At 45.5% G+C, this 21,735-nt stretch overlaps 1 protein-coding gene across 1 annotated transcript in view; it reads left to right on the forward strand.

Annotated features, from left to right (window-relative positions):
• The window catches only part of FAM78B (family with sequence similarity 78 member B), a 94,300-nt gene extending 77,165 nt beyond the window's left edge, over nucleotides 1-17,135 (forward strand). The window contains exon 2 of the mRNA XM_040229968.1: nucleotides 14,984-17,135. Coding sequence (XP_040085902.1) covers nucleotides 14,984-15,506 — 523 coding nt within the window. The 3' untranslated portion in view covers nucleotides 15,507-17,135. The remainder of the gene's footprint in view (nucleotides 1-14,983) is intronic.
• Nucleotides 17,136-21,735: the final 4,600 nt, after the last annotated feature.

Genomic DNA, 21,735 nt, shown 5'->3' on the forward strand with positions numbered 1-21,735 from the left:
CTCCTTCCTCTTCGTGTCCCGGTCACCATACCCACTGGGAGCCAGACTACAGCCAGCTTTGGTTCCCTCCCCCATATTGCCTTGGACACAGAAGGACTTCAAAAATTGCATGTTAAAGGAATTAAACAATCAACGAGCAAAGCGCTGTCAATAAATACAGTTGTCCCTCAGTATTCACAGGATATTCGTTCCAGGACCCCCGGAGTATACCAGAATCTGGGAATGTCCAAGTCCATTATATAAAATGGCATAGTATTTGCATATAGCCTATACACATTCTCCCATATACTTTATTTATTTATTTTTATTTTTTTGGCCACACTCCATGGCATGTGGAATCTTAGTTCCCCGACTAGGGATCGAACCTGTACCCCCTACATTGGAAGCATGGAGTCTTAACCACTGGACTACCAGGGAAGTCTTCCCATATACTTTAAATCATCTCTAGGTTACTTATACCTAGGTATAATACCTAACACAATATGAATGTGTAAATAGTTGTACATACAATGTAGAAGTGAAGTGAAGTCGCTCAGTCATGTCCGACTCTTTGCGACCCCATGCACTGTAGCCTACCAGGCTCCTCTGTCCATGGAATTTTCCAGGCAAGAATACTGGAGTGGGCTGCCATTTCCTTCTCCAAGTGCTATGTAAATAGTTGGCAGGAGGAGATGGGAATGACTGAGGATGAGATGGTTGGATGGCATCACCGACTCAATGGATATGAGTTTGAGCAAACTCCAGGAGATGATTAAGGACAGGGAAGCCTGGCGTGCTGCAGTCCATGGGGTTGCAAAGAGTCGGACAATACTGATGAGCAACAACAATGGCAAATTTAAGTTTGCTTCTTGGAACTTTCTGAAATGTTTTTCCCAATATTTTCAATGCACTGTTGGTTGAATCTGTGGATGCAGAACCTTTGGATGCCGAGGGCCTGTTGTAGTGTAACTTCTTAAAATTGGGAACACTGTGGCCATGTAGGAGGCACACCGTGCTCTGTCCCATGTTAGGGGAAAGAGCACGGCATCAAGGCATCACTCTTGGGCTAAATCTCAGCTCTGTAGTTACTAGCCAGGAGAATGTAGATAGATTACCAACTTGTCAATCTAAGTTGCTGCATTTCCAAGTTAGGGTTTTGCCTCCTTCACAAGGACAGTTATGAACCCTGGATGAGTTGACCAAGGACCTAGCATGCTGCCTGAAGCATAGGAGGTGCTCAAGAAAAGGTATTTTTCTCTGTCTCTGAAGAGCCAGGTGCCTGAATCTGGGCCATGGAGAGAACTGCTTGGCTGTGAATCCTGGCCCCGTGGTTACCAGTTGTGTGATCCTGGGCACCTCTTAATCTTTCTGCATCTGTTCCCACTTTGCAAGATAGGATGGCAATAATATTGGGTGGGCCAGAAAGTTTGTTTGGGTTTTTCTGTCACATTTAACAGAAAAGCCCAAACGAACTTTTTGGTCAGCCCAACAGAAAGCACCTGGTAGTGATTCAGATACAATGAGGACAAGCGTGTGAAGCACTTACCTCCATTGGAACCCAGAGGGGCATCCTACCTGGACATGCTGCACTGGGAAACACCAAGATGCCCCGCACGGAGCCCTCTGTGCCTGCGCATGTGCGGATCTCAACTCCCTGCACACGGCTGCTCCTTCCATGTGCTAAGCAGACACCTGTCTAATGAGTCCTCTTCATGGCTCTGTCACCAGAACACACACGGAGCTGCCAGCATCCTCATGGTCTGCCCCCAGCTTAGCTGCTACTAGTAGCGCCCCACATCTGCTGCCCTGCTCAGCATGCAGTGAAATGTGGCCTGGGATGAACACACAGTGGAAAGCTAATGAAAACAGTCAACTGTCATTTTCAAAGCCTGTGTGGCTGCACGCCTCCATCTCCATCCTCAGCCTGGTCCATTCTGCGTCTCTGTGTCTGCCTCTCTCCTCGGCTTAGCCTGGTGAACCTGACCCTTCCCTCTGCCTCCTTTGTCACTGAAAGTGAAAGGAAGTCACACAGTCATGTCCAACTCTTTGTGATCCCATGGACTGCAGCCTGCCAGACTCCTCTGTCCATGGAATTCTCCTGGCAAGAGTACTGGAGTGGGTTGCCATTGCCTTCTCCAGGGGCTCTTCCCGACCCAGGGATTGAACCTAGGTCTCCTGCATTGCAGGCAGATTCTTTACCAACTCAGCTGCTAATAACACCTTGGCCATTATTTGGCAGAATATAGGAGCTCCCTGAAGAAGCAGTGGAAGGATTTGGCAGCTGGAGAAGGGGAACAGGCATATCCATGTTCTGCCAATGTGGCTCGCAGCTGCACCTGGCCCAGTACTGGGGAGAGAGGACTGGTCCCAGCAGCCAGCGGCAGCAGCCAGCAGTCTTGTCCTTCTGCCATCATGCCTCCCCTGGGGACCTGAAGTGTCACTATAGTGCCACCTGTACAGGGAACCAGTGTTTGGGGACTACTTAAGCAATCAAGTTAGGGAACGGTGGTCAATACCTTTGGTTCCAGGCAAAAGGTAGGCACAGGTGCTAGAGAGATAGGTTCATACCAGCTCAGCCGCCTACTTGCTTTGTGACTTTGCCAAGTGATTTAACTTCAGTTCCCTTAAGTGGGGAGAAAAAAGGTGGAGGGAGTAGCAGTGCCTCCTTTGAAGCTGATGTGTCAGGCATTTAGTAGATTTGCTTGGCATACAATAAGCCTCCAGCCCTTATGAGTAATAGCGGTATTAATAATACCTGACTTCTGAGAGTCTCCCCTCTGTCTGCCTTGATCTTTTCAACATTGTCAGCATGGCTGTTTTGCTCAGTCTGATTCTTCTGGTCTTGTTCTTGCTCCAATTAATGTATTTTTAACTTTGACATTGTTTCCCAGCTTCCAGACTTTAACCTCCTCTAGACCACTGAGGCCAAGGAGCCCACCCACCAAAACCCTGCATTGGCCCTCCACCCCTCATACCCAAATCCGAGGGCCACTCTTGAGCCCCAGCCTTGGCTCAGTGGCACAGACCAGAGTCTGTTAGCCTCTCTACCTGCCTCCCTAACTCTAGGCCCCCAAAGCATCCAGAGCTCTGTGGGATGTTCCTCGGGGCCAGCCGATGGGGTGGGCAAGAGAGGAAGAGGGCAACATTTCCTCTTCCCCAGGCTGGGATCAATGAACCTTGAGCAGCTCTGGCCCATGGAGAAAGGTAAGGATGCTCCCTGACACCAGAGGGTGGGTGGCGCCCCTGCAAGCCTGCAGAGATTGTGCCCAGGAGTCCTGCTCTGGTTCATTCATTCACTCAGATGGTAAATATCTAGGGACTTCCTGTTCATCTCAGGGAAGATTTGGCAATTGTGTCATTACCCATATCTCCTTGATCTTGAAGAATTTTTCCCCTTTAATAGTCCTCAAATTAGATGGAAACCTAGAAATCACAATAACTGCTGTCCAGGCCAACAGACAGGAAGACTTCTGAGTTCTGGCCTCAGCCCCCATCTGTGTTAGGTGCAGATGACAGACTGGGGTAGCAGAGTGTCTGTCTCCTCCTCCGGGCTGCCCAGGGCTCCCAGCCAACCTTCCTCTTATTGCCTTCATCATACATATGTGCCACCATCAGATTCAGCCCCCAGAAAACTAGCCATATCTGTATAAATAACGGTTAAAGCTGCATATATTCTGGGGTAAAAGAGTCAATGAGACTGCCGAGCATGCAGGGCCAGATGGTGTCAGCTCACTGAGATGGAGTAAATGGGAGGACCTCAATATGTCCACCCCCAGGATCAACAGAAGATTCCATACTAGGAATTCTACTTGAATAACAAAAAAAAAAAAGAAAGAAGCAAACCACACCTCCTCCCAGTCAGGAACAAGAAAGAAAAGGAAAAATGCAAAGAAAGAAAGAGATTGGATATTCACACTGTGAAAGGCCTTTTGTCATCACAAAGCTCCCAGATTCTAGGCTCCACTGGGAACTGTAGGAGAGGCCTGGCTTGGGGCTGGGATCCAGGCCATGTGAAGGCAGGTATGATGTCTCCTTCCCACCACCAAGCTCAGGTTAGAAGCCTGACAACTGGCAAGTCAGAGACCCATTGGGGCTCAAGAACTGCAGTGGCTCCCCAGCTGCAGGCAGTGCAGGAACCTCAATTAGGATGATGTCAGACCCTGGAGTGTAGTGTGAATGAAGGGAGGCCACCATAAGTCCCCAGTGTTCCTGGACCTCAGGGAGAACAATTTGTGTGGGATCTTGTGTTCTGGAACAGCGCTATTCCCTGTCCTTGGGGAGTACCCATGACATTTCTCTTCTGAAACCAGAGCTTCTTCCTCTGTGGCTCTGCAAACCCTACTGGCCATCAGCACAAGGACTGAGGTTTTTGGTCAAAGAGTATAGGAGCTTATTCATGAGGCTGTTTGTTTCATTCTGTCAGGTTTATAGATGAAGAAATTGAGGATGAAAGGGCTGGTATTGGAGAAGGAACCCCACAAGTCATCCCAGAAGAGCATGAGAGGGTAGTCTCTCACCAGGCTAGTAGCTTCCAAAAGAGGTATTTTAAAATTGAAAACTCTCCTCCCGTGAAATTGTATGCAAAATTTGACAGTGTTGGTGTCCTTGGTCCTCTGTTAACCACAAAGTCTGACTCAATGCTGAGAAGAAAGTTCAATTCAGTTCAGTTGCTCAGTCATGTCCAACACTTTGCAACCCCATGGACTGCAGCACATCAGACCTCCCTGTCCATCACCAGCTCCTGGAGCTGTCTCAAACTCATGTGCATCGAGTTGGTGATGCCATCCAACCATCTCATCCTCTGTTGTCCCCATCTCATCCTCTGTTGTCCTCATCTCATCCTCTGTTGTCCTCTTCTCCTCCTGCCTTCAATCCTTTATAGCATCAGGGTCTTTTCCAATGAGTCAGTTCTTCTCATCAGGTGGCCAAAGTATTGGAGCTTCAGCATCAGCATCAGTCCTTCCAATGAATATTCAGGGTAGATTTCCTTTAGGATTGACTGGTTTGATCTCCTGCTGTCAAAGAGACTCTCAAGAGTCTTTTTATTTTTTTTTTAATTTATTTATTTTAATTGGAGCTAATTCCTTTACAATATTGTATTGGTTTTGCCATACATCAACATAAATCAAGAGTCTTTTTAAACACCACAGTTCAAAAGCATCAATTCTTCAGCACTCAGCTTTTCTTGATAGCTCAGTTGGTAAAGAATCTACCTGCAACACAGGAAGCCCCAGTTTGATGGCTGTGTTGGGAAGATCCTCTGGAGAAGGGATGGGCTACCCACTCCAGTCTTCTTGGGCTTCCCTTGTGGCTCAGCTGGTAAAGCATCTTCCTGCAATGCAGGAGACCTGGGTTCAATCCTTGGGTTGGGAAGATCCCCTGGAGAAGGGAAAGGCTACCCACTCCAGTATTCTGGCCTGGAGAATTCCAAGAGGGGTCGCAAAGAGTTGGACATGACTGAGCGACTTTCACAGCTTTCTTTATGGTCCAACTCTCACATCCATACATGACTACTGAAAAAACCATAGCTGGGATGGAAGGGATATACTCAGGTACCCACATCACCTGCATAAAAGGAGGAAATACCTCTTAACCTTTGAGGATGCTTGAGTCCCAGCCAGTCAACATTCTCCCTAAATGAGCTGTGTTTGTAATTACAGTTTCCATTCATGAAGCACCTACTCTGTGCCAGGCACTAAAGAGATTGCTTTGCAAAGCTTTCTCATTTATTTCTAAAAGCAACATGTAAGATAGGTTTTATTATTATTCCCATCCTTGTTGGAAACTGAAAACCTGAGAAGCCTAGCTGTTTGCCCAAGGCTGTGTGGTGCATCAGGAAGTGCTGTCCAGAGCTACACACAGGTCAGTGTCAGCCACACCCGCTGCCTCCCCATGTCGTCTCCAGTCACCACTCTCCTGCCCAGCTCAATTCATCTTACATTATGTTGCCACTCCTCTTCCTCTTTTTTCTCCCCAAATGCATCATGCTCATGATATGCAATCCTGTGAAGCATCTCATCACTTCTGATTGCAGAATAGATACCCATTAATTATTTTTTTATATAAGCCCAGTGACCCAGTGTTAGTCACTCAGTCATGCCGAACTCTTTGCAACCCATGGACTGCAGCCTGCCAGACTCCTCTGTCCATGGGATTTTCCAGGTAAGGATACTAGAGTGGGTTGCCATTTCCTTCTCCAGGGGATCTTGCCGACCCAGGGATCAAACCCAGGTCTCCTGCACTGCAGGCAGATTCTTTACCAACTGAGCTACCAGGGAAGCTCCCTTTTATATGAGAAGACATACAAAATAAAAATAAAAGGGAATACCCATAATCTTATCATCATACTTTAAACATTTTGATGGTCTCCACCCAACAATATCTTTTTTAAATTTTAACTAAGATTCTACCTGTAGTAGCAGAATTCCAAAATAAGAAGAAAAAAAACCACATGTCCACTTTCCCTCTTCCTCTGTCCACTCTCTGTCTGCTTCAAGGGATGCCATGCCCAAATTGTGCACCCACCACCACCCGTCTCCTATGGCCTCTCCCACTGCCTGGGGAGCCGGGCCCATGGGCAGCACTGACTGTCAGAAGGAGGGCACTCAGCACCAAGCCAGAAGCCCCAGGACACTTGTCCCAGTGCTGCTTCATCCAATCCCTTTGCATTCCTTTGGCCACCATATCAGGCCTGTCTCCCTGGTCTCTTGAAGAGCCTTCCCCATCTCATCCCCTCTGTTGCAGATGCAGCACACAGAAGTTCACACTCTGCTGGGCAGCCCCTCTCAGGAGGTGAATTGCAACTGCAAGTTGAGGATGAAGAGGAGTCAGGCATTGAAAGAACTGGGAGAAGGGAGCTCTGGGCACAGAGAACAGCAAGTCCCAAGGCCCAGAGGTGGGAAGGTGTTTTGTTCCAGGGCAAAGACAGCCAGTGTTGGTGTAGTGGAAGGAGCCGGGGAGGCGGTGGAGATGAGGCTGGAGAACTGACAGGGGGAAAATAACGCATTGTGGATGTTAAGTGCAAGAGAAACCATCGTAGGAGTTTTCAGAGAAGTGAGGCATGATCTGACTTACATTTCTTAAAAACCACGTCTGTGGCTTGTGGGGGTAGGGCAAGCTTAGATCTGGGGCCCAGCATTGCAGCATCCCAGTGAGAGGAGAAATGATGAGGAACAGGATGGGGGCCACGCACATAGAGAGAAAAGGTGAATTCTGGTCTCCAGCTCATCAGGAGGTATGGTCTGTCACCTCAGGCTGGCTGTGAGCCCTTTGGGGGTAGATACAGACCCTCATGTGCCAGGGCCTGGTCAGCTCTGTAGCGGACATAGCTCATCATTCCCACCCCACAGGCGTACGTGAGGATGCTCCATGGGTAAGGCTACCCCGGCCTGTAGCTCACTCTTGCTCTGCGGGGGAAGGACTTTGCTCCAAGAAACTCAGAATGAGAGTCAGAGACAAACCATCCCCAGACATGACCCAGAAAACTGGCCACTGATCCAAGACCTCAGGGCTATCAAATAAGACAGCCCAGCAGAGGCCTCTGAGACAGGGGCTTTGAGATGGTAACTGACCTCTCAGTGGTGAAGGATAAGTACATACCAAAAGGTGTCTCCAGTGGTAGAGACACCCAGTCTAAACAGAACATGAGGGTGACTTACCAAAGAAGCCTTTCACTCAAACGTGGAGTCTTGCCCAACACTGATGACTCTAAAAACACTGGAAATTGTCCTTTCTGCTGTGGGGGGAAAAATGCCTCCCTGTGTGCCAGAAAGAAAAGGATGTGGTCAGGAAGGAAGGGGGAGGTGGGAGGGTGGTCATTTACAGGCTTCTCAAGAGTCTGACATAAACAGAGCAGAATGAAGAAAAACCTAATTTTAAAACTTACTCTGTAATCATGGTGCAGACGATCTGAGAATCAGTATATGTGCCAGCACCCGGGCTGGGCTGGTGCCTGAGTGAGCCAAGGGGCCATGGGCTTCATGACTCCCCTGGGTGACACAGGGTGCTGGCTTCACGGCACCCCCACCTCAGCCCTCTCCCAGTAGTGAGCCCTGTCCCCACCGACTCTTTCCAAAGGTGTGTGTCTCCGTCCTCTGCCTCTCCACCTCCCCACCTGCCTTGGACTGCTGCTTCCAGAGCCTCTTCTGCAGTGGGTTGTGGGGGGGAAAGATGCTGGGTGCTGCACATGCCAGAAGTGATGAAGATCAGGTTTCCTGGGACATGGGCACAGGGCGCTTAGCACAGTCGGGAGAAAAGAAGCTGAATTCTCAGAAAACCTGGTATGCTCTTTAAACTGCCCACATTCCTGACTGGTAACTCCATAGGCTCAAACCATGACATAGAGAGACAAGGTAGGGGCCTCTTTTCCACCATCTAAGTGCAGTAAAGTTTACACAGTGATCAGACTTCCTTTAAGAGCAGGCTTGTGATGGTGGTTAGGCCAGAGACTCTCAGAACAGGACCTGTGACATGACCAGGACTGAGGCTCAGTGGCAGAACTTGTCCCCTGCCATGCCTACACTAACCCTTTAGTTGCTGGACAGAACCAGAGCTCAAGGAAGAACCTGGGTAGCCTGGGAGGGTGCTCTTCGGGAGAGGGGAGTCAGCTCAGAACCATCCAGGATCTCAGAGCCTTCCCTGGCAGCTATACAGGCATGAAATCATCCATCATGTCGTGTGTGGTTCTCTGATTCCCATTCCAGTCTCCATCAGAGGATGTTAGTATCAATCATGCCCTGCACACCTGCCCACTCCCTGCCTTGAAGAATGCTGCTGCCCCTGCCCGCATCCACGTGGTGACCACAGGGCTTCCATGAAAGCAAAGCAAGGATCCTTCAGAGAGGTTGCTCTGGCCCTCATGGACACTGGGAAAACTAGCTGGGTCTGGGTGAAGGCCTGTACTTAAACCCAGGGACTGGTTATTTGAATGAAATGCTTCACATAAGCTTGTTTGATTGAGATTTGCGTCTTTATTCTAGAAGCGGGATTCAGAAAGCATGAAGGTTGCAGTAATCGATGTGTTCATTATCAGCTCCATTGGCGAGTCCATTAGCTGTGAGCTTCGGGTCAATGGCTGATTGTCTAAAACAAAAACACTGTGTTTATCACAATGAGGAGAAGGGTTGTTGGAGAAGGAGGGGAATGAGATGATAAGGATTAATATTGACCTAGTGTGTTACAGTTTACAAAGCAGTTGTTCACACATCACGTGACTTCATCTGATCCTTGGAATAGCCCTGAGATTAAGGAGGTGGGCTTATTTTTCTTCCCATTTTACACATGAGCAGCCTGAGGCTGACTTGCTAAGGTCAGCCAGCAGCCACCTTGGGACTGACATCCAAGACTCCTGAGGGCAGTCTTGGTGCTTCCTCCATCCATCACACCAAAGACTTCAAGGAAGGAAAGGTGAGGTATAAAACTCAAAGGAGCTGTTCCTGCAACTGTGATGCAGTAGAAAAGGCAGAGTTTGAGGTCAAGGAGATTTGGCTTTAAATCCTGGCACCATCCCTTCCCATCTGTATGACTTTGCATCATTCTCTTCCTTATCCATGCTCAGTCGCTAAGTCATGCCCAGCACTTTTGTGGCCACGTGGACTGTAACCCACCGGGCTCCTCTGTCCAGGGGGTTTCCCAGGCAAGACTCCAGTAGGAGTGGGTTGCTATTTCCTCCCCCTTTCCTCATATAAGAACACCACATAATAGTCCCTACCTCTTACAGTTGCTGCCAAGTGCTTGCACATGCAAGGGTGCTGTGGTTGTTTCCTTTCTCTCTAACCCTGTCCCATCTCTGTTCCTTGTGCTGTGCTCAGTCACTTCAGTCATGTCTGATTCTGTGCAGCCCCGTGGACTGTAGCCCACCAGGTTCCTCTGTCCGTGGGATTCTCCAGGCAAGAATACTGGAATGGGTTGCCATTCCCTTCTCCAAGGGATAAGTAAGTTATATAATATGTTGTTGTGTTTGTTCAGTTGCTAAGTCATGTCCGGCTCTTTGAAATCCCATTGACCGCACCATGCCAGGGTTCCCTGTCCTTTCCTATCTCCCAGAGTTTACTCAAACTCATGTCCATTGAGTCGGTGATGCCATCCAGCCATCTCATCCTCTTTTGCCCCCTTCTTCTCTTGCTTTCAATCTTTCCCAGCATCAGGGTCTTTTCCAGTGAGTCAGCTCTTCACATCAGATAGCCCAAGTATTGGAGCTTCACCTTCAGCATCAGTCCTTCCAGTGAATACTCCTGGTTGATTTCCTTTAGGGTTAACTGGTTTGATATCCTTGCAGTCCAAGGGATTCTTAAAAGTCTTCTCCAGCACTACCCTTTGAGAGCATCAATTCCTCAGCCTCAGTCTTCTTTCTAACTCTCACATCCATACATGACTACTGGAAAAACCATAGCTTTGACTACATGGACCTTTGTCAGAAAAGGGATGTCTCTCCTTTTTAATACACTGTCTAGGTTTTTCATAGCTTTTCTTCCAAGGTGCAAGCATCTTTTAATTTCATGGTTGCAGTCACCATGCATAGTGATTTTGGAGCCCAAGAAAATAAAGTCTGTCACTGTCCATCTTTTCCCCATCTATTTGCCATGAAGCAATGGAACTGGATGCCATGATCTTAGTTTTTTTAATGTTGAGTTTTAAACCAGCCTTTTCACTCTTCTTTTACCTTCATCAGGAGTCTCTTTAGTTCCTCTTTGCTTTCTGCCATTAGGGCAGTGTCATCTACATATGTGAGGTTATTGGTTATCTTGATTCCAGCTTCTGATTCATCTAGACTGGCATTTTGCATGATGTACCCTGTGTATAAGTTAAATAAACATATAAGTTAAATATATGTACTTTGCATATGTCTAATATTGTATATTAGACTGCTGTAGAGAAAAATGAAGCAAAGATGGGGGATGGGGAGGGCTGGGGCAGGAAGTTTTGATATTAAATATGGCAATCAGGAAAGATTGCACTGAGATTCAGGAAAGATTGCCAGGAATGATGGGGGCAAAGAGGCAAGCCTTCCAGATAATTAAGATCCAGGACTTATAAAGACCTGGAGATATCCATAGAAGTGCAGAAGAAAGCTTCCTGGAGGAGATGCTACATGCAATGATTCTCAAATATCAGGTAGTTACACACAGTAAGACTTTAGGAGAGGAAAGAGCAGTGCAGGCAGAGGGCACAGCATGAGCAAAGGGCCAGAGGTGAGAAACAGCATGGTTTATGGGGACAGGAAGGCCAGACCACAGAGGGCCACAAATGTCCTATTAAGGAACTTGAATTTTTCCTGTAGGTTGTGCCAGTGATGTCCATGTAAAGGAGACTATGAAGGGTTTTAGGCAGAGAAAAGACATAATCATATCTGCATATTTGAACATCAGTGCAGCCTGGAAGATGAATTTAAGAGGAATCAGAGTTGGATGCAGAGAGACCAGTTGTGGACCATTATAGTAGACCAGGTAAGAGATGCTGAGGGCTTGGATTAAACGAGGGCAGTGAGAGTTTGATGGAGAAAGGGAGATAAAGTCAAGCATCACTTATGGGAAAAATTTCACAATATGCAGTAACACAGTAGCTGTGGCAGTCTAGGACAGGGCAGAGGAAGAGCCAAAAATGATCACACTTCTGGCCTGGAAGATGGGATGAGCAGCGGGCCAATGCCTGCAGCAGAGACAAGGTGAAAGGACCAAGTTTATGGTGAAGGTTGCTCAGTCATGTCCAACTCTTTGTGACCCCCATCGACTTTACTGTCCATGGAATTCTCCAGGCTGGAATACTGGAGTGAGTAGCTGTTCCTTTCTCCAGGGGATCTTCCCAACCCAGGGACTGAACCCAAGTCTCCCACATTGCAGGTGGATTCTTTACCAGGTGATCCACAAGGGAAGCCCAAGAATACTGGAATGGGTAGCCTAGCCCTTCTCCAGCAGATCTTCCCAACCCAGGAATTGAACAGGGGTCTCCTGCATTGCAGGCAGATATTTTACCAACTGAGCTATCAGGGAAGCCCAAGTTTATGGTGGATGTGGTGGATTTAGTTTAGGTCATGTGGAATTTGAAGTGATTCTGGCATCTCATTCAAAGTAGTTGTAATAGTTATAGAATGATTCCAGTGGTGCTATTCTTGGAACTTATCAGGGATCTCTTTGAAAACTATTACAAAAGCTGCATTAACTAGTTATGCATTTTATAGGCATAACTCTTTTTGTAAAAATCCACTACCTTGGAATGCACATTAATAGCTATTTTTCATAAAAGAAAGAAAGATGATAGGATACTTTTCAAAAAGAAACCTACTCCCAATCACTAGGCTTAAGTCAATGAGTTTTGGCTGCTTCCAAAATCAAACACTTCCTTAACCATTGTAGTCCTGGGGCACCTGGGGCTCTGAAAGAGACCATACTTCAGACCTGCGGGATTTCCAATAGACCAGTGGGCAAAGTCACAGCAATAGGTGGAATGAACAAGTGTGTAGCCTCCCAAGGTCACATTCACTGGATACACTTTCCAGACGCCTTTGTTTTGATGTGATGATTGTTGTTCAGTTGCTAAGTCATATCTCTTTGTGACCGCATGGACTGCAGCACTCCGGACTTCCCTGTCTTTCACTGTCTCCTGGAATTTGCTCAATTTCATGACCATTGTGGTGATTAAGAAGCCTGTTTCATTTCTCTGTTCCAGAGAATCTTCCAAGACAAGGGTATCTTCTTTCTCTTTCAAGACAGGCACAAGAGTGCAACTTTATTTTATTATCTCTGTTTTCAGAAAATCTGGGACCAAACTAAGCTTTGGGCCCAAGTCTCTGCTCACATAATTTTGTGTAGGAAAACAGAGGCAAACTATGAACTGTAAATACTTTATAGAAAAAAATAATTAAATGGCAAGATATTCAGTCCAGAAAAGGACAGCATTATAACAAGCCAAATTCCCTAAACAACATGCCATAGCCAACCCAGTGTTTAGGACAGGAGAGCAAGTACAGTTTTACACTATTGAGAATACTTGTCCTCCAGTCCTACAGAGGAAACCACAGGCCAGCGGAGCCTGGTCACTGTAACCAGTGAAGAAGCGGGTTGGAGCAACACAGAAAATGAGTGCCTTGTGAATGAATAATTGTAGCAATCCTTTGACTTGGGACACAAAGCTACCTCCAGTATGGTTGTTTCATCAACCCAGCAAGCAATTCGGTTCTCACTTGACCTGACCCTTGTATGAATATATCCCACTCAAACACTTATTCCCTTTTGTACAGTAAGAAGCAGCTATAGAATTATCTGGCAGCTACTCCTTGGTCCAGCTACAACTAGCACAGGGAACAAAATTGTAACAAAATCTCCAACTTTCTGCCTCAAGTCAATTCCTCTTACTTAGTTTCTGCTAACCATTATACACTGCAGTTATTGCCAGCAGTTATTAAGGGCATGGAGGCAAGATAAAAGGTTCTTGAAGCTGTGGGCTCACCTCCTCTCCAGGCAATCCAGCCTTCCCTTCCCTTCAGGCTGGGTCTGACTAGCATAGGGAATGCTGGGGCCATTAGTGTCCTTGTATGAAGGATTCTGAGACAGTTCAGTATTAACCTGGCAATGTAGCTCCCTTTCAGGCAATTGGTATAAAGTCCTGCAGGATCTCTGTCAGTTCGTAAGAAGAAGAACATTATATAGAACAAGACTACCTCTTCGCTGATGAGTGGCGCAGTCTCCTTTCTTTCCTTAATTATTAAATTCTTACACAATATTACTGAGTTATTCTTGGTCCCAGGAAAGGATATATGGAGGTTGCATAGCCAGACTCTCCTGACTAAATATTTGCCCCCAGTAGGGTCCAGTCCAGCTTCCCATGGCTGCTCTGGGAGCTGCTAGATCATTGGACAGCCTGAATCCCCTCCACTCTGGCTTCTTCCAGCATCTTGTAAGGCCACTTCAGAAGGCATTGTTGCTTAGTGGTCAAAAGCATAGACTTTGGAATCAGACGACTCCCAGCCCCACGCCTTACAGCCTGTAGAACTCTTGACATGTGCCTTAATATTTTTAAGTGTCCGTCCTCTCAAGTATAAATGGAAATAAAAATATATTTATCTTGTGGGATATTTTGAGCATTAACTGAGATAACATAAAAAACTCAGCATAGTGGTTGGAATAGAGTAAGCACTCAATAAGTATCAGCTATGATGATGATGAAGAATATTCCATAGCATTGGAGGAGAAACATAGGCTAAGAATATGGGCATATCTTCTCCTCCTTCCTTCTGTTCAAAGTTAGAAGCAGCCAGGAGGAGTAACAAAGTGCCCAGAATGGCATGTTTGCTAAACTAAGCAATTAAACTTCCAGGCTGGACTGAAAGGTGATGGGAGAGCAGCACAGTAGACTATGTGTGCCAATCTGTAGCACAGCTTGCACACTGAGGTGGCTTCCCAAAGGTGACCCTTATCTCCTGTTACAAATTTCTATGTGCAGGTTTTCTAAATACTGGATTGGCCAATGACTGGAATTTAAACATTTTTCTTTGTTGAGTAGAAATTCTACTACTGTGATTTCATATGAAATCAGTATAACCTTTAACCTTAGCTCTCTTTGCCCTCCTTTCCACCTGCAACTTCCGTACAAGTATGTCAAATTTCAATCACCATCTTTTCTTAACAAACACACCTTACATAAGCTCATACTTCCTGAGAAAGTATTTTTATTCAGTTGAATACCTCTAGATAGTTCATTACAATTATACTGTTGCAGCTAGTTGATGCCTTTGTGGATCTCACAAATGCTTCTTTGAGATTTTTGCTCTCTGTTGAACTACTTATGGCTTAATTTAATTTGTATTGGTGTTGCATTTTATTTTTGTTTTGTTTTGATTTGTTCCCATTTAATCCTGAAGCAGCGCAACATAGAAATTTTTTACCTGAATTCCCCCTCTAAACTTCCCATTTTGCCCAGGTTGACTGTTAGTAAGTGGTGGGCACCTCTCCAGCTTTTAAAAAATTCATTCAGCCTCTTCTTTTCTTGTGCATCTCTTCTGCTTTGCCAGGTCAAGCTGGGAACTGCCTGACTTGAGGGAAGGGAGAGTAAAAGCCATCAGTGACTCAGATGGGGTGAGCTACCCTTGGTACGGGAACACCACAGAAACTGTGACCCTGGTTGGCCCCACCAACAAGATCTCCAGGTTCTCCGTCAGCATGAATGACAATTTCTACCCCAGTGTGACATGGGCGGTGCCAGTGAGTGACAGCAATGTGCCGCTGCTCACACGGATCAAGAGGGACCAAAGTTTCACTACCTGGCTGGTGGCCATGAACACGACCACGAAAGAGAAGATCATTCTGCAGACCATCAAGTGGAGGATGAGGGTGGACATTGAGGTGGACCCTCTTCAACTTTTGGGGCAACGGGCCCGGCTGGTGGGCAGGACTCAGCAGGAGCAGCCCCGCATCCTGAGCCGGATGGAACCCATACCCCCCAACGCACTAGTGAAGCCCAATGCCAACGATGCCCAGGTCCTCATGTGGAGGCCCAAGCGGGGGCCTCCTCTAGTTGTGATCCCTCCTAAGTAGAAGCAGACTGGCCTGACTGTGTGTGGAGCATATGCCACTGAGACACGCAGTGAGGTTGCCAGGGGTGGCAGGAGCCAAACTGAGTTTCTGAGCCAAAGCAGACCTCGTGGTTTGCCAGCCTTTGCAGCCACTTGTGAAGAGTAGAGCTGTTCCTTGGGTGGTAGAACCATAATCCTTAGGAAAAATCCCTTCCTTTTAGGAATAAAGAAAATCGCTGCTCTGAAAAGACTTGCTGTGATTACCATGCAAGTAGCCATATTTTGGAGCTGACCAGGATGATTCTTTTATCTGAACTATTGACCATTTCTTTCCTGTGAGAGGCAGGGGATGGAAACAAAATTAAACAGTGCCTGTGGCAAATGCTGCTTCCCAACCAATTAGAAGTGAGAGTGAAAACATCCACATCAGGTGTTTGTAAGACATATGTCCCATTGTCTAACTGGAGGGTGCTGGGGAATGGGGCGGAATGAAAGTGAGTGGGCAATGGAAGGAGGAGGGGATAACTTTGTTACTGCAAAGTAATACCTATGCATGTATTAGTTAATCATCAGATCATCAACACATTCACTGAAATGAAAGAAACGCTAAGAAAACAAAATATGTTGCTTCTGTTCCGAGGCAGAGCCTCCTAGGAACTGTCCAGGGTGCTGACGGTGTTTCTAGTTGATGATGATGACGGCATTTCCATCTACTCACATCTTTCCAAAAACTGTTTATTCAAAGTATCCTCAATCACAGTATTTGGATAGATAGTTTCTGAATTCTGCAATAGCTGTGATATTTGGGGTCTTCACCATGTTTTTACTGAAACCCAAATTGTGATTTTGTTTACAGCTGCTTCTTCTCTTCCCATTACCAGCCCTAAATTTACAAAAAGATAATTGTTTATAAGGCCTGAACCCATGTAGAGTTTCGAGAACATTTCAACAAGTAAGAATAGTATTTTGCTGTTACACATTCACACATGCAAACACACACGCCAGCATGATTGCTGGCAGGACCTGCTAGCTGTATCTGCTGTGTGCTTATAGCCTTTCTGCATACACAGTACATATGCTGTGTATCTGTATATGTTTATTTTAGCTCAGGTTCACAGAAGCTCAACTTTAACTGCTTGAGCATTTGTGAGAAAGTGCTTCATAATGCTTAACTTCAGACTCTTAATGAAAATCTGAGCTACTCACAGCAAACAAACCTGTATTGGTGAGATCCAGCCAATAAGGATGAAAGGCCATATTTCCTCTAGTCAGGACAATATAAGTTTTTAAAGGTATCCAATCTTTGCCATAAGGATCACCACAAAAGGAACTTTTAAATCATTACAAAAGAGCTTTTCCTTTTATTCTTGATAGTGCTAATTTTGATAGATAGATAGATAGATAGATAGATAGATAGATAGATAGACAGATAGATAGATCCTTGTTCAAAACCCTCCATGCAAAATAATTCTAAAATTCCCACAATACCGTTGTGGATTTTATGAGTGGATATTGCCAGCCTAATTTCAGAGACAAGAGAGTTAACGTTCATGCAATTATTATAATCCCATGGTTGGCTCCACTGATCTATCTTTTATCTGAGTTTGAAGATGGAGAATAAAAAGCAGGAAGACTTGTTTATTACTTTTATTAAAAATGGAGTTTAGTCTTATTTACTTCAGGTTACTTCAGGTCACAGGAGTAGGTGCTTATTTACATGAGAAGTTTAACAGATCCACTCCAGATTTTAACCTCACACCCTAACCACCAACTACTCTCTTATAGATTAGTTATTGATGGCAAGCTGAGCTATTTATAACACCACGTTCATGACACAGCAGTGACTCACAGAAGACCTGGAGACATCCCATTTAGAAAGAGTTCAACTGTTACATTTGGATTTCCCTGTCCTTTCCTATCTCTCCTTATTTTATGGGAGAGGTAGTCTCAGAGAGCTCCATGGTTTAAATACAAAGCTGCTTAATTTTCCATGTTGACATCAGAAATAGGAATCTCTCCCTGTGATTGAATTAGATGTTACCCTTATGGAATTCTGGAGTGTGGATACTGATCCTGAAATCTAATCCTTATGACCCTACTTTAAGAAAACCTGATATTTAAAAATCTAAAATTGTAACAAACAGAAGGTTAGAGAGGAAAGGTTTTTTTACATTACAAAATGCTACACAAGATTTCTGCCCATGAAAATATGATATGACTTACACAATTATGTTTACATATAGCATAACTTTTTCAAGGGTGTATCTGTATTTATAAATGCTACATACTTAGTTAGACATTTTTTCCCACTGAAAACTCACATTTTCTAGAGTTTCAAAAGAAATTACCCTGGGCAAGTTTTCTGGAAAATTAGGTAATAACAAAAATGAGAGAAATAGATAGGAAGGTACTTATAAAAGTTAAAGGTACTGTGCAAATATACATTATGACTATTGTCAGTGATAGTGCTGTGAACTCTTAGTTGGGTGTCTCAGTTCTGAAGTCAGCCTGGCAGAATGTTCTATTGCTCTGCAGCCTATTATTTTGAAGTTAGAGTTGCTTTACAAGGAAATAGTGTCTTTTCTGTCATCCATAGGTCATTACCTTTCAGCTTCGTCGGATATTGCCAAATGAAAGGCTCTCCAACAAGAGTGAATTCATCTTGAAATCTCTGTTTGGGTCACCTCCATCCTCCCATCAGGCCTTTCTTTCCCTGAAAGTCCCTGTGTCTGTCACCAGATGCCATCAGTTTAAAGGGGTTTGTGTGGTGCCTCGATTAGGTTTTAGTTGGGTAGTCTTTGTACTATATTTGGATTCTAAACACACATACATACCACAGCAGTCTCTTAGTGGCACAAGAGTTTTTAATTCCTGTGTGGAAAAGAGCACTTTATTAAATCATAAATTCCTCATAGATTCCTTTGAGATTTTTTATTCCATAATCTCAAGGAAATTGAGGTCTCATCTATTCAGGGTCACATCATTCTCAGGGTCATAATCAGCAGCAGAGCCAAGAGAAAACCTGGGTTCCCATATCTCGTATCACAGCATTGTCACACTTACCCGAGACCCGTAGTTCTCCTCTTGGCTCCAGGCAAAACATTGTCACAGTCCTTGAGCCATTCACCCTCTTAGCACTAGAGACAATGAAATCCATCCTTCAAAGAACAGTTATGTCCAAGAAATGAATGTTCCTGATTCTCTTTTATCTATACCAACTGTTTTGAACTCTTAGTCTGGGTCTTGGCAGCATCTTACATTCCCAGCTTGTTGCTTTGGTCCACAGCACCCAAGAAGGTTGGAAGCTAGTTCTTTCTCTGTCTTCTTTTCCATGGGCCTTTTTGCAGCTCTTTTCTGGAGCTAGGAATATCTCATAGGTCAAAATCATGTTCTCAGCAGTCATTCTGAGCAGTAAAATAAAACAACTATGATTTATGGAATAGTTTACAGAAGGCTTCCAAATGCATATTTTCATCCCCAGACAGTCTTAGGAGTGTAACAGTAAATTGAGATCCACAGAGGTTAAGTGGGTAGGCACACAAATAGAAAATATGGGGAGTTGGAATTCAAACTGAGCCACTTGGCTCCACATCTCTTGCCATGATGCTACACTGTGGTGCCTCCTGAGTTGTTCCCTGCCTGGAGAGCACAGAAGAGAAGGAAGGAGAAAGCAGGTCACTTTCACCTACACAGTCATGTAGTCCCTACCCATCAACTAAGTGGGCATATTAAACTAAGAGAAGTAACACTGCTTTCTTATGCAGAAAACTGTGTAATCCACAAGGAGACTTGCCCAGAAAAAAATCCTGCCGGGGGCTACGGTGTGGGTGAGCTGGCTGTCATTCAACAGCTTGTAGCACAGTACTGGTGATCAGTGGAGTAGGAAATCTACTCTCCTGGTCTCAGAATCCCTGAAACACCAAGAGCACAAAAGGGGAGGAAAGCAAGCATCCCACAGCTGAGGTCCCAGCTGAGCAAGGCCTTGCCACCCTCCACCCCTCAAGGCAGCAGGAGCAGCCCACGGGGCGGAGGCATTGGAAACAATGGCTTTCCAAGCTCCAGTTGGCACATTGACTATTCTTGTTAGAGCTGAGGGCACAATTAAACATTGCCAGAGCCAGCTCCCAACTGAGTTGCAAAAAAAGATGTAAACACACACACACAATCCTGCTACACTCACACATGCTTCAAGCTGAAAAGAAAATTAATCAAAACCCCAATGAATGCCTGAACTCTATAATTAAGCCTAAATGATCCTTAGATAGAAAGGGAGTGGAGTGAGCTAGCTCAGTGCCCAGAGATATTTTTACCCCAGAGTCTTATTGCCATTAATTTCTTTTGAGATCTTGAGTACGTCTGGTTCCAGTTTCTTAGTTAGGACATCTGCCTATGGAAGGCCTTCAGAAGAGTTGCCAGCTCAGTGACTAGAAGACAGCCAAGGTTGTTTGGCCATTTTTAAACACTCATAAGAATGCTTTTGGAGAAATGGAGTCCTTCTGCTTACCTTGGTTAGCCATGCTCCCTCCCATGATGGATCCTGTTACTAATTAACCTCAGTCCTCCTAACAATTCCTTTGAGGTCTACAGCATTTTACAGCTTAAAAAGGGTGCTTTCTTCCCTTTACATAGAGTATAAAACATCTCTATTCAAGATAGAACTTCTTAGTATTGGTCTAATCCTTATAACAACAATAATTCCCATTTGATTAGTTGGTTGCAGTTTGCATAGCACGGACACAAATACTTTTTGATTTGATTCTCAACAATCTTGTAAGGTCTAATTTATATCCCCATTTTACAGATGAGAGACTTGAAGGTCAAGTGACCTGTCCAAGGTCACACTACTACCAATGGTGCTCTTAAGATTTGAATTTCAGTCTTCTGGCTCCTCTCCTTTGCTCCAGTCTCATGGAGCATTTTCTCCACTGCTGTTCCTCAGGCAGGGTGACTCACTTGCAGGGGAAGTCTGTGCACAGCCGCCCTAATTGATCTCTGAGTGCACTTTGACCAGGCAGAGTAAGCTCTCCTGAAGAATCGGTTCAGTGGTCTTAGGCTCTGTGTTTTCAGTGACTTCTCTCTTCTTCCATGTTGAAAAGGAGGCCTACTTGTGTGCTCTGAGGTCAGAGGCCAGAGCCCAGGACCTCTGAACGATCTGAATCTTCTAAACCCAGCTGATGAATTAGACCGTCAACAAATCATGTCATTCATCTCAGCCTGTTTTGTCCTTTATTAACTGAGCCACTAGCACAGCACAGCCAACATCGTAGTCAGGAAGACACAGCGATGTGATGTCTGGAAACACTCAAAATGTCTGAAGTGCTGCCTGATGTAAGGTCTTGTCGTGTCAATAGAATCATGGGGCCCAGGAAGAGTTTCAGGCCTTCAAGCCCCATCAGATTGGAAGCCCAAGACCATCTCAGGGAAGCCCACTGTCCCTGCCAGGGGAGGCCTGGCTTTGTGGGGAATGGTGGGGATCTCGAGTTCACTCTGCCCCCAGACACCTTGTTGGTGAGGCCTGGACCCTGGCAGTCAAGGAAAGAAAGCAGATCTCTACATAGCCCTGTAGAAAGCAGCTCTGGGAAGAATTTATAGTTGGAACTCCAAGAGATCTTTCAGAAAGGAAAAGAGGCTGATCAGATCTGGGCCAGACTTGAAATCCCAAAATGATTTGCCTATTTAAACCTCCTGGAGAAGCCAGCCAGGGACAGCTACATTTTTCCTATCATGGGCTCAGGCAAGAAATACAGAGGGGGAAATTATTATTATTATATGTATACATATCTTTATGTGGGTCTCCACTGGCCTGTCTGTCTCTACACAGTTCCCATCTCTACAAGATGCACCAGTTCTTGGCTGGGACTCCAAGTTTGTAGGTAACGTTACAGATTTGGTCACATGGGTACACATAAAAGGAGGAAATACTTCTTCCTACACTGCCCCCCACCCCCAAGCTGTCTCACCACACTGGAAATATAATTGGCTATGGCCCCTCTCTCTGCCTGCCCTGCTTGCTAAGGCCCTATTCCACATGCCCCATCCTGGACCAGCCACAGAGCTTGCTTAAGGGCTGCTTCCCAAGGCCCCCTGCTCCCACATCCCAATCTGTGCCTCACTCCCAGGTTGGCTGCACCACAGAATTTCTGGGACGAAAGGCAATTTTGCCCAGCCAGAGAGTGATCCCAAAGAGAACCTACTATCTTTTCTCACCAAAACAAACATGAAATCAGGCCTTTGGGCAGCCGGTCACATGG

Source organism: Oryx dammah, unplaced genomic scaffold (genome assembly GCF_014754425.2).
Source record: "Oryx dammah isolate SB20612 unplaced genomic scaffold, SCBI_Odam_1.1 HiC_scaffold_28, whole genome shotgun sequence".
Taxonomy (NCBI): domain Eukaryota; kingdom Metazoa; phylum Chordata; class Mammalia; order Artiodactyla; family Bovidae; genus Oryx; species Oryx dammah.